The 14098-nt window shown below is 40.9% G+C and overlaps 1 protein-coding gene across 1 annotated transcript in view; it reads left to right on the top strand.

The window, feature by feature from the left end:
- LOC128647338 (uncharacterized) overlaps positions 1-14098 on the top strand; it is a 78917-nt gene that overhangs the window by 38898 nt on the left and 25921 nt on the right. Inside the window, exon 2 of the mRNA XM_053700122.1 lies at positions 10653-11499. Coding sequence (XP_053556097.1) covers positions 10653-11499 — 847 coding nt within the window. The remainder of the gene's footprint in view (positions 1-10652; positions 11500-14098) is intronic.

Raw genomic sequence — 14098 nt, 5'->3', positions numbered from 1 at the left:
GTATTGTTCCTTTTGGCTTTCTCTTCTGCTAGAAGAGTTTCTGAGTTATCTGCTCTTTCTTGTGGATCTCCTTTTCTGATTTTTCATCAGGATAAGGCAGTGTTACTTCCTGATATTCATTATTTTGTTCAGGCTTTGGTTCGTATCAAACCTGTCATTAAGCCAATTTCTCCTCCTTGGAGTCTTAATTTGGTTCTGAAGGCTTTACAGGCTCTTCTATTTGAGCATATGCTTTCTCTGGACATTATTTACTTTCATGGAAAGTATTGTTCTTTTTAGACATCTCTTCAGCTAGAATAGTTTTTGAATTATCTGTTCTTTCTTGTGAGTCTCCTTTTTCTGATTTTTTTTCATCAGGATAAGGTGGTTTTTGCTGTCCTCATTTCAATTTTTACCTAAAGTTGTGAATTCGAACAACCTTAGGGAGGAATTATTGTCTTTTCCTAAGACTTCTTTGGTAAGATTCTTACATTCTTTGGATATGGTAAGAGTTTTGAAATCCTATGTTGAAGCTATTCAGATTTCAGACAGACTTCTAGTCTATTTGTTATCTTTTCTGGTTTTAGGAAGGTCAAAAGGCTTCTGTTATTTCTTTGGCATCTTGGTTAAACTTTTAATTCATCATGCTTATTTGGAGTCGGGTTGATTCCCGCCTCAGAGGATTACGGCTCATTCTACTAGGTAAGTGTCTACTTCCTGGGCTTTTTAAGAATGAAGCTTCTGTTGATCAGATTTGCAAAGCAATGACTTAGTCTTCTTTGCATATTTTTACTAAATTCTACCATTTTGATGTTTTTCTCTTCTTTAGAAGCAGTTTTGGTAGAATGGTACTTCAGGCAGCTGTTTCAGTTTGATTCTTCTGCTTATAATTTCAGTTTTTTTCATTATAAAAATTGAAACTTTTGATTTGGGTAGTGGATTAATTTTTCAGCGGAATTGGCCGTCTTTATTTTATCCCTCCCTCTCTAGTGACTCTTGCGTGGAAGTTCCACATCTTGGGTATCTGCTATCCCATACGTCACTAGCTCATGGACTCTTGCTAATTACATGAAAGAAAACATAATTTATGTAAGCACTTGCCTGATAAATTCATTTCTTTCATATTAGCAAGAGTCCATGTGGCCCACCCTTTTTGTGGTGGTTATGATTTTTTTGTATAAAGCACAATTATTCCAATTCCTTATTTTTGATGCTTTTGCTCCTTTCTTATCACCCCACTTCTTGGCTATTGATTAAACTGAATTGTGGGTGTGGTGAGGGGTGTATTTATAGGCATTTTAAGGTTTGGGAAACTTTGCCCCTCCTGGTAGGAATGTATATCCCATACGTCACTAGCTCATGGACTCTTGCTAATATGAAAGAAATGAATTTATCAGGTAAGTTCTTACATAAATTATGTTTTATGGGCAGGTAGGAGCCTCAGCAGAGCTGTGGCATGGTGCTCAATTGATTTTTAACGTTTTTCAATCTGGCATGGGGCCTAAGGGGTTAATCATCCATTTGCAAGTGGGTGCAATGCTGCTTTAGTCCCTTATTCACACTGTAAAAATGTTACTGTATTTTTTACTGTTTTGCAGTTTTTAAGTGCTAGTTTTTTTTCTCTTAAAGGCACGTTTTTGTTTAATTGCTGTTTCACCTTTATTAAAGTGTTTTCCAAGCTTGCTTGTCTCATTACTAGTCTGTTAATCATGTCTGACATAGAGGAAACTCCTTGTTCAATATGTTTGGAAGCCATTGTGGAACCCCCTCTTAGAATGTACTGAAATTTCTATAAACTATAAAGACCATATTATGGCGCTTAAAGATTTATCTCCAGGGGATTCTCTGACTAAAAAGAGGGAGATTATGCCATCTAACTCTCCCCATGTGTCAGAACCTATAACTCCCGCTCAAGTGACGCCAAGTACATCTAGCGCGTCTAATTCTTTTACCTTACAGGACATGGCGGCATTTATGAATGCTATCCTCACAGAGGTATTCTCCAAACTGCCAGGGCTACAAGGAAAGCGAGACAGCTCTGGGGCTAGAACAAATACAGAGCTCTCTGACGCTTTATTACCTGTGTCCGGTATACCCTCACAATGCTCAGAAGCCGAGGCAGGTGAGCTTCTATCTGTGGGTGACATTTCAGACTCAGGGAAGGCATTACTTCAGTCTGATTCTGAGATGACAGCGTTTAAATTTAAGCTTGAACACCTCTGCTTATTGCATAGGGAGGTTTTAGCGACTCTGGATGACTGTGACCCCATTGTGGTTCCAGAGAAATTGTGTAAAATGGACAAACACTTTGCAGTACCTGTTTACACCGGTGTTTTTCCAGTCCCTAAGAGGTTTTCGGAAATTATTACTAAGGAATGGGATAGACCAGGGGTGCTGTTCTCTCCCCCTCCTACTTTTACAAAGATGTTTCCCATAGATGCCACCATACGGGACTCGTGACAGACGGTTCCTAAGGTGGAGGGAGCAGTCTCCACCCTAGCTAAGCGTACAACTATCCCCGTCGAGGACAGTTGTGCTTTCCTAGATCCTATGGATAAAAAATTGGAGGGTCTCCTTTAAGAAAATTTTTATACATCAAGGTTTTATTCTCCAGCCTCTTGCATGCATTGCCCCAGTTACTGCTGCAGCGGCTTTTTGGTTTGAGTCTCTTGAGGAGGCTCTACAGGTGGAGACCCTGTTAGATGATATTCTAGACAGGATTAAAGCTCTTAAGTTAGCTAACTCCTTTATTTCTTATGCCATTTTTCATTTAGCCAAGCTAACGGCTAAGAGTTCAGGTTTTGCCATTTTGGCGCATAGGGCGCTATGGCTTAAGTCCTGGTCAGCAGACGTTACTTCAAAGTCTAAGCTTCTTAACATCCCCTTCAAGGGACAGACCCTATTCGGGCCCGGTCTGAAGGAGATCATTTCTGATATTTCTGGAGGAAAAGGTTACGCCCTTTCTCAGGATAGGTCCAATAAGTTAAGGATCAAAGAGAATAATTTTCGTTCCTTTCGAAACTTCAAGAGTGGCGCAGCTTCAGTTTCCTCTAATGCAAGACAAGAGGGAAATTTCGCCCAGTCCAAACCAGTCTGAAGACCTAACCAGGCTTGGAATAAGGGGAAGCAGGCCAAGAAACCTGTGACTGCCTCTAAGACAGCATGAAGGAGTAGCCCCCGATCCGGGACCGGATCTAGTAGGGGGCAGACTCTCTCTTCGCCCAGGCTTGGGCAAGAGACGTCAAGGATCCCTGGGCATTAGAGATTGTTTCCCAGGGATATCTTCTGGACTTCAAAGCTTCATCTCCAAAGGGGAGATTTCATCTCTCACAATTATCTGTAAACCAGATAAAGAGAGAGGCATCCTTACGTTGTGTTCAAGACCTGCTGGTTATGGGAGTGATCCACCCAGTTCCAAGGGAGGAACAGGGGCAGGGCTTCTATTCAAATCTGTTTATAGTTCCCAAAAAAGAGGGAACTTTCAGACCATTCTTGGATCTCAAGATCCTAAACAAATTTCTCAGGGTCCCATCCTTCAAGATGGAGACAATCCGAACCATCCTCCCTATGATCCAGGAGGGTCAATATATGACTACCGTGGACTTAAAGGATGTTTATCTCCACATTCCGATTCACAGAGATCATCATCAGTTCCTCAGGTTCGCCTTCTTAGACAGGCATTACCAGTTTGTGGCTCTTCCCTTCGGGTTAGCCACGGCACCAAAAATCTTTACGAAGGTTCTAGGGTCCCTACTGGCGGTTCTAAGGCCACGGGGCATAGCGGTGGCTCCTTACCTAGACGACATTCCGATACAGGCGTCGACTTTTAAAATCGCCAAGTCCCATACGGACATTGTTCTGGCCTTTCTGAGATCTCACGGGTGGAAGGTGAACGAAGAAAAGAGTTCTCTCTCCCCTCTCACAAGAGTTTTCTTCCTAGGAACACTGATAGATTCAGTAGAAATTAAAATTTTTCTGACAGAGGTCAGGTTATCAAAGCTTCTAACTTCCTGCCGTGCTCTTCATTCCACTTCTCGGCCGTCAGTGGCTCAGTGTATGGAAGTAATCGGCCTAATGGTTGCGGCAATGGACATAGTTCCGTTTGCCCGCCTACATCTCAGACCTCTTCAACTTTGCAAGCTCAATCAGTGGAATGGGGATTACACAGATTTGTCCCCTCTGCTAAATCTGGATCAAGAGACCAGGGATTCTCTTCTCTGGGGGTTCTCTCTGGTCCATCTGTCCAGGGGAATGAGTTTCCGCAGGCCAGAGTGGACTATAGTCACGACAGATGCCAGCCTTCTGGGCTGGGGCGCAGTCTGGAACTCCCTGAAGGCTCAGGGTTCGTGGACTCAGGAGGAAGCCCTCCTTCCGATAAACATTCTGGAACTGAGAGCGATATTCAGTGCTCTTCAGGCTTGGCCTCAATTAGCTGCGGTCAGGTTCATCAGATTTCAGTCGGATAATATCACGACTGTAGCCTATATATCAACCCTCAGGGGGGACAAGAAGCCCCCTGGCAATGTTGGAGGTTTCAAAGATAATTCTATGTTCACTCTTGCCATCTCTCAGCTATCCATATCCCAGGAGTAGAGAACTGGGAGGCGGATTTTCTAAGTCGGCAGACTTTTCATCCGGGGGAGTGGGAGCTCCATCCGGAGGTATTTGCCCAGCTGGTTCAACTATGGGGCAAACCAGAAGTGGATCTGATGGCGTCTCGTCAGAACGCCAAGCTTCCCTGTTACGTGTCCAGGTCAAGGGATTCCCAGGCAGCGCGGATAGATGCTCTAGCAGTGCCTTGGTCCTTCAGCCTGGCTTATGTGTTTCCACCCTTTCCTCTCCTCCCACGTCTGATTGCCAAGATCAAGCAGGAGAGAGCTTCAGTGATTTTGATAGCACCTGCGTGGCCACGCAAGACTTGGTATGCAGATCTGGTGGACATGTCATCCTTTCCACCATGGACTCTGCCGCTAAGGTCCTTTCATACATCCAAATCTAATTTCTCTGCGTCTGACTGCTTGGAGATTGAACGCTTGATTTTATCAAAACGTGGCTTCTCCGCATTGATACCTTGATTCAGGCTCGTAAGCCTGTCACCAGGAAAATCTATCATAAGATATGGTGTAAATATCTTCATTGGTGTGAATCCAAGGGTTACTCATGGAGTAAGGTCAGGATTCCTAGGATATTGTCTTTTCTCCAAGAAGAATTGGAAAAAGGATTATCGGCTAGTTCCTTAAAGGGACAGATTTCTGCTCTGTCCTTTTGCACAAGCGTCTGGCAGATGATTCAGGCGTTTTGTCAGGCTTTAGTTAGAATCAAGCCTGTGTTTAAACCTGTTGCTCCGCCATGGAGTTTAAATTTAGTTCTTAAAGTTTTTCAAGGGGTTCCGTTTGAACCTTTGCATTCCATAGATCAAGCTTTTATTTTGGAAAGTTTTGTTCTTAGTAGCTATCTCTTCGGCTCGAAGAGTTTCAGAATTATCAGACTTACAGTGTGATTCCCCTTATCTGGTCTTCCATGCAGATAAGATAGTTTTGCTACCAAACCTGGTTTTCTTCCTAAGGTGGTTTCTAATAAGAATATCAATCAGGAGATTGTTCCGTCACTGTGTCCTAATCCTTCCTCAAAGAAGGAACGTCTGTTACACAATCTTGACGTGGTTCGTGCTTTAAAGTTTTTTATTTACAAGCTACTAAGGAGTTTTGTCAAACATCTGCATTGTTTGTTGTCTACTCTGGAAAGAGAAAAGGCCAAAAGGCTTCAGCAACTTCTTTCTTTTTGGCTAGAAGCATAATCCATTTAGCTTATGAGACTGCTGGCCAGCAGCCTCCTGAAAGAATTACAGCTCATTCCACTAGAGCGGTAGCTTCCACATGGGCTTTTAAAAATGAGGCCTCTGTTGAACAGATTTGTAAGGCGGCGACTTGGTCTTCGCTTCATACCTTTTCTAAATTCTATAAATTTGATACTTTTGCTTCCTCTGAGGCTATTTTTTGGAGAAAGGTCTTATAGGCAGTGGTGCCTTCCGTTTAAGTTCCTGCCTTGTCCCTCCCTTCATCCGTTTACTTTAGCTTTGGTATTGGTATCCCACAAGTAATGGATGAACCCGTGGACTGGATACACCTTACAAGTGAAAACAAAATTTATGCTTACTTGATGAATTTCTTTCTCTTGTGGTGTATCCAGTCCACGGCCTGCCCTGTCATTTTAAGGCAGGTGTTTTTTATTTTTTAACTACAGTCACCACTGCACCCTATAGTTTCTCCTTTTTTCTTGCTTGTCTTCGGTCGAATGACTGGGAGTGGCAGTTATGGGAGGAGCTATATAGACAGCTCTGGTGTGGGTGTCCTCTTGCAACTTCCTGTTGGGAAGGAGAATATCCCACAAGTAATGGATGAACCCGTGGACTGGATACACCACAAGAGAGAAATTTATCAGGTAAGCATAAATTTTGTTTTTTCATTACTACGCTTTTATGCTAGACCAAGTGAAAAGGAAACCAATTTATTCAACATTTTACAATTCTATTTTTTTTTGTCTACAGCTAATTTAAAATTGCTTTATTATTTTGTTAATCAACACATTGCAACTAAATTGGGGCGCTATCCGATATAAATCGTAGTTTGCGGCGCAAGCGAGGGAACCCCGCCGCCCGCAGTTTCAGCTCGCAACTCGAGCTATCCCATATACGGCGCCTTCAGATGCTAAAGTGCCGTAAGTCGGATAAACCAGCGATGTCCAGAAATCTGCGTAAGTACAAATTTCTGGAGTCGCCAGTGACTTAGGGCATTTTAGAAACTGCCGGCGCCTACAGAACCTGACTAAGTTATGAAATCATCCGTACTGTCTAACACGCCTCCCAAACATAGCCGACACGTCTAACCCTCTATCCGCTATCCCCCCTCACTATCCTAACAATAAAAAATGTATTAACCCCTAAACCGCCGCTCCCGGACCCCGCCGCACCTAATAAAGTTATTAACCCCTAAACTGCCGCTCCCGGACCCCGCCGCCACCTACATTAACTACCCCCTAATGTGAGCTCCTACCCCGCCGCCAGCTACATTAACTACCCCCTAATGTGAGCTCCTACCCCGCCGCCAGCTACATTAACTACCCCCTAATGTGAGCCCCTTACACCGCCGCCAGCTACATTAACTACCCCCTAATGTGAGCCCCTTACACCGCCGCCAGCTATATTAAAATTATTAACCCCTAATCTAATCCCCCTACCCCGTCGCCAGCTATATTAAATACATTAACCCCTAATCTAATCCCCCTACACCGCCGCCAGCTATATTAAATACATTAACCCCTAATCTAATCCCCCTAAAGTAATTACCTCTATTGCCAGCCCTTAAAAGGGCTTTTTGCGGGGCATTTCCCCAAATAAATCAGCTCTTTTACCAGCCCTTAAAAGGGCTTTTTGCAGGGCATTGTCACAAAGAAATCAGCTCTTTTGCATCTAATCTAAATCCCCCTACACTGCCGCCACCTATAATAAATGTATTAACCCCTAATCTAATCCCCCTACACCGCCGCCACCTATAATAAATGTATTAACCCCTAATCTAATCCCTCTACACCGCCGCCACCTATATTAAATAGATTAACCCCTAATCTAATCCCCCTACAACGCCGCCAGCTATATTAACTATATTAACCCTAATTATATTAGGGTTAATATAGTTAATATCGTTATTATATTATATATATATTAAGTATAATAACCCTATCTATTTCTAACATCCCTAACTAAATTCTTATTAAAATAAATCTAATATTATTAATTAAAATATTCCTATTTAAATCTAAATACTTACCTATACAATAAACCCTAAGATAGCTACAATGTAATTAATAATTACATTGTAGCTATTTTAGGGTTTATATTTATTTTAAGGTAACTTGGTATTTATTTTAACTAGGTACAATAGCTATTAAATAGTTAATAACTATTTAATAGCTACCTAGTTAAAATAATTAGCAATTTACCTGGTTCAGCCAATCGGATTGAACTTGAATCTGATACACAATACCACCCCCCAACATTACAAACCACCACCCACATACCCCTATTCTAAACCCACCCAAACCCCCCTTAAAAAAACCTAACACTACCCCCCTGAAGATCTCCCTACCTTGTCTTCACCCAGCCGGGCAGAACTCCGATCCGGGCGATGTCTTCAATCAAGCGGCAAAGAAGAGGTCCTCCATCGGGGCGAAGTTTTCTTCCAAGCGGCATCTTCAATCTTCTTTCTTCGCTCCTCCGACGCGGAACATCTATTCAATCTTCTTTCTTCGCTCCTCCGACGCGGAACATCCATCCGGCATGACTTCCCGACAAATGAGGTTCCTTTAAATGATGTCGTCCAAGATGGCGTCCGTCGAATTCCGATTGGCTAATAGGATCCTATCAGCCAATCGGAATTAAGGTAGAAAAATCTGATTGGCTGATTGAATCAGCCAATCAGATTCAAGTTCAATCCGATTGGCTGAACCAGGTAAATTGGTAATTATTTTAACTAGGTAGCTATTAAATAGTTATTAACTATTTAATAGCTATTGTACCTAGTTAAAATAAATACCAAGTTACCTGTAAAATAAATATAAACCCTAAAATAGCTACAATGTAATTATTAATTATATTGTAGCTATCTTAGGGTTTATTTTATAGGTAAGTATTTAGATTTAAATAGGAATATTTTAATTAATAATATTAATTAGATCTATTTTAATAAGAATTTAGTTAGGGATGTTAGAGTTAGATAGGGTTATTATACTTTATATATATATATATATATATATATATATATATATATATATATATATATATATATATATATATATATATATATATATATATATATATATATATAATAACGATATTAACTATATTAACCCCAATATAATTAGGGTTAATATAGCTGGCGGCGGTGTAGGGGGATTAGATTAGGGGTTAATCTATTTAATATAGGTGGCGGCGGTGTAGGGGGATTAGATTAGGGGTTAATACATTTATTATAGGTCGCGGCGGTGTAGGGGGTTTGGATTAGGGGTTAATCTATTTAATATAGGTGGCTGCGGTGTAGGAGGATTAGATTAGGGGTTAATCTATTTAATATAGGTGGCGGCGGTGTAGGGGGATTAGATTAGGGGTTAGTACATTTATTATAGGTGGCGGCGGTGTAGGGTGATTAGGTTAGGGGTTAATACATTTTATTATAGGTGGCGGCGGTGTAGGAGGATTAGATTAGGGGTTAATCTATTTAATATAGGTGTAGGGGGATTAGATTAGGGGTTAATACATTTATTATAGGTGGCGGCGGTGTAGGGTGATTAGATTAGGGGTTAATACATTTATTATAGGTGTAGGGGGATTTAGATTAGATGCAAAAGAGCTGATTTCTTTGTGACAATGCCCCGCAAAAAGCCCTTTTAAGGGCTGGTAAAAGAGCTGATTTCTTTGGGGAAATGCCCAGCAAAAAGCCCTTTTAAGGGCTGGCAATAGAGCTGTTACTTTGGGGCAATGTCACGCAAAAGGCCCTTTTAAGGGCTGGTAATAGAGGTAATTACTTTAGGGGGATTAGATTAGGGGTTAATGTATTTAATATAGCTTGCGGCGGTGTAGGGGGATTAGATAAGGGGTTAATTAATTTAATATAGCTGGCGGCAGGGTAGGGGGATTAAATTAGGGGTTAATAATTTTAATATAGCTGGCGGCGGGGTAGGGGGATTAGATTGGGGGTTAATCATTTTAATATAGCTGGCGGCGGGGTAGGAGCTCACATTAGGGGGCATGTAATGTAGCTGGCGACGGTGTAGGGGAATCACATTAGGCGGTTATACTTTTAATGTAGGTGGCGGCGGTGTCCGGGAGCGGCGGTTTAGGGGTTAAATACTTTATTAGGGATTGCGGCGGGGGATCGCGGTTGACAGGTAGACATTGCGCATGCATTAGGTATTAGGTTTTATTTAGCAGATCGCGGTTGACAGGTAGATAGACATTGCGCATGCGTTAGGTGTTAGGTTTTATTTTGCAGCTAGTTTAGGGAGTTACAGGGCTCCAATAGACGGCGTAAGGCTTACTACGGCTGCAATTTGTGGCGAGGTGAAAATGGAGTAAGATTTCTCAATTTTCGCCACGTAAGTCCTTACGCTGTATATTGGATACCAAACTGCGCGGGTTTGGTATACCTGCCTATGGGCCAAAAAACTACGGCCGAAGGCAGAAATATACGAGCGTAACTTCTAGGTTACGCCGTATATAGGATACCAAACCCACGCAAAATTCGGCGTCGCCGGCTTTTGCGGGCGACGCTGCATATCGGATCGAGGCCTTGGTGCTTTAGTGTAACCGCCTAATTTAAAATGGAACTTTATTTAAAAATAACCTGCATAAAAATTTTCATTAAAAAAATATTATTGCAGAAAGTGAAAAAAGTTCTGCCTCTGGGGTCTCACCGCTATCAAAAACACAATCCCTTTTAAAAGACTAGCAACATATAGGGTACTTTGCTGGTCGTGAAGGGGGTTAATTCTGGCTATAATTTCTATTATTTTGTTATACTGACAACTAATGCAAATATCAACTTCTGTTCATTCATAATTAAAAATGCTAAACGTTTCAGTTTAAGATAACTTTTTTTTTTTTTCATTTTACTTTACAGGTGAAATCACTTCAGCCACTCTTTAAAAAACTTGAAACAAAAGAAATAAAATCTAAAAAAGGCTTGAGTGACAACATTGAGATTAATGATCTTGGTTTCACTCCTATTTTGCACAATACAAATATGAAACGGAAATCAACTAAAATAAAAATGGAACATAAAATATATGGGAGTCCTGACAGCAGTTTACCCATAAGTGGGCATCAGTGTTCAGGATGTGGTGCCATAATGCACTGCCTAGAACCAACTATTCCTGGATATATCCCTAGTGAGAAGTACTCAAGTATTTTGGAGCAGAATACGAACATGAAAAATGTCACGTGCCAACGTTGCTTCCTTCTTGTCCATCATCAGAAGGCTCTCAATGTTACCGTTTCTCAGGAGGAGTATCGAAATATTGTGAGCAATATTCGGGAAAAGAAAGCTTTGGTATTATTAATGGTAGACATGCTTGACATCCCCAATACCATCATTCCGGATCTGCTTGATCTTGTTGGCGAAACCAAAAACATTTTTGTGCTGGGAAACAAAATTGACCTCCTTCCCGGTGATTCCCCAGGTTACCTAAAACGCCTGAAAGGTCAACTACAAGATTATTGTACAAAGAGAGGTCTTAACAGAGCTGGAAATATGAATGATGTGCACTTAATAAGTGCTAAAACAGGTTATGGAGTGGAAGAGTTGATAACCAAACTCCAGAGATCATGGAAGTACAAGGGTGATGTATATCTAGTGGGAGCAACAAATGCTGGAAAATCAACTCTGTTTAATGCTTTGCTCCAATCTGATTATTGCAAGGCAAAAGCTTCAGAAATCATAAGAGGGGCAACCATTTCTCCATGGCCTGGTAATGTTATGAAATTCATTGTTTTTTTTTAATATGAAGCCAAAGTATTCTTGCATGTTACTTTAGATTAAGCTTGTAAATATAGACAACGTCATATTTTAGTTTTTCCCCCCTTGTATAGCTATATCCTCCCAGAACAGTTATAACTTTGGACTGTATCATGTTTCATATTTTTGTCAGACATGTGATAAATTACATCTATGATATCTATTTGGTTGTGTCTCAAATAGCAGAAGTTAAAGGGACACTGAACCCAAATGTTTTCTTTCGTGATTCAGATAGAGCATGCAACTTTCTAATTTACTCCTATTATCAAATTTTCTTCATTCTCTTTGTATTTTTATTTGAAAAGCAAGAATGTAAGTTTAGATGCCTGCCCATTTTTGGTGAACAACCTGGGTTTTTGTTGTTGTTGATTGGTGGATAAATTCACCCACCAATAAACAAGTGCTGTCTAGGGTCTGAACTAAAAATTGTCTGGTTCCTTAGCTTAGATGCCTTCTTTTTCAAATAAAGATAGCAAGAGAACAAATAAAAATTGATAATAGGAGTAAATTAGAAACTTGCTTAAAATTGCATTCTCTATCTGAAAAAATGGATTCAGTGTCCATTTTAAAGTGAGTGAGGCTGCTCTGCGTTTTCTGTTCTTTGAGTCTACTGACTCTTATTTACAGCACTATAATGCCTGTATTAGATTCTGGTTGTAGTGAAGTGAGTTTCAAGTAATATTATTTCTCTAACATTGGTGTGTCCGGTCCACGGCGTCATCCATTACTTGTGGGATATTCTCCTCCCCTACAGGGAAAGGCAAGGAGAGCACACAGCAAGAGCTGTCCACACAGCTCCCCCTCTGGCTCCGCCCCCCAGTCATTCTCCTTGCCGCTCTGAACAAGTAGCATCTCCACGGGGATGGTGAGGAGTTTGTGGTGTTAGTTGTAGTTTTTTATTCTACTATCAAGAGTTTGTTATTTTAAAATAGTGCTGGTATGTACTCTGAAACAGAAAAAGATGAAGAGTTCTGTTTAAAAGAGGAGTATGATTTTAGCAGCAGTAACTAAAATCAATTACTGTTCCCACACAGGACTGTTGAGATGAAAGAACTTCAGTTGGGGGGAACAGTTTGCAGACTTTTCTGCTCAAGGTATGACTAGCCATTTTCTAACAAGACTGTGTAATGCAGGAAGGCTGTCATTTTTCCCTCATGGGGATCGGTAAGCCATTTTCTTAGACTTAGAAAGAATAAAGGGCTTATTATGGGCTATTAACTAGTGGACACTCTTAAGGGCTAAATCGATTGTTTATTTAAGTTTTTATTTAAAGTTTGAAGTGGATTTCACACTTTTGTTTGGGGAACGTTTTTTTATCACCAGGCACTAGTTTAGAGATAGATACTCTGGTCCAAGCCAGAAAACCTGTGTCTAGAAAGATTTACCATAAAATATGGAAAATATATATCTGTTGGTGTGAATCCAAGGGATTCTCCTGGAGTAAGATTAAAATTCCTAAGATCCTCTCATTTCTCCAAGAAGGTTTGCATAAGGGATTGTCAGCGAGTTCTCTAAAAGGACAGATTTCTGCTTTATCTGTCTTGTTATACAAACGACTGGCAGCTGTGCCAGAGGTACTAGCTTTTGTACAGGCTTTGGTCAGAATCAAACCTGTTTACAGACCCTTGACTCCTCCTTGGAGTCTAAATTTAGTTCTTTCAGTTCTTCAGGGGGTTTCGTTTGAACCCTTACATTCCATAGATATCAAGTGCTATCTTGGAAAGTTCTGTTTTTGGTTGCTATTTCTTCTGCTAGAAGAGTTTCTGAATTATCTGCTTTGCAGTGTGATCCACCCTATCTGGTGTTCCATTCAGATAAGGTTATTTTGCGTATCAAGCCTGGTTTTCTTCCAAAAGTTGTTTCCAACAAGAATATTAACCAGGAAATAGTTGTTCCTTCTCTGTGCCTGAATCCAGTTTCAAAGAAGGAACGTTTGTTACACAATTTAGATGTAGTCCGTGCTTTAAAGTTCTATTTAGAAGCAACAAAGAATTTTAGACAAACCTCATCCTTGTTTGTCGTTTACTCTGGTAAGAGGAGAGGACAAAAGGCTATTGCTACCTCTCTTTCTTTCTGGCTGAAAAGCATTATCTGATTGGCTTATGAGACTGCCGGACGGCAGCCTCCTGAACGAATCACAGCTCACTCCACTAGGGCTGTGGCTTCCACATGGGCCTTCAAGAACGAGGCTTCTGTTAATCAGATATGTAAGGCAGCGACTTGGTCTTCTCTGCACACTTTTGCCACATTTTACAAATTTGATATTTTTGCTTCTTCGGAGGCTATTTTTGGGAGAAAGGTTTTGCAAGCCATGGTGCCTTCTGTTTAGGTAACCTGATTTGCTCCCTCCCTTCATCCGTGTCCTAAAGCTTTGGTATTGGTTCCCACAAGTAATGGATGACGCCGTGGACCGGACACACCTATGTTGGAGAAAACAGAATTTATGCTTACCTGATAAATTACTTTCTCCAACGGTGTGTCTGGTTCACGGCCCGCCCTGGTTTTTTAATCAGGTTTGAAAAAATTTTCTTTTTCTTTATACACTACAGTCA

Source organism: Bombina bombina, chromosome 2 (assembly GCF_027579735.1).
Source record: "Bombina bombina isolate aBomBom1 chromosome 2, aBomBom1.pri, whole genome shotgun sequence".
NCBI lineage: Eukaryota > Metazoa > Chordata > Amphibia > Anura > Bombinatoridae > Bombina > Bombina bombina.
This window is presented reverse-complemented; position numbering and strand designations above follow the sequence as displayed.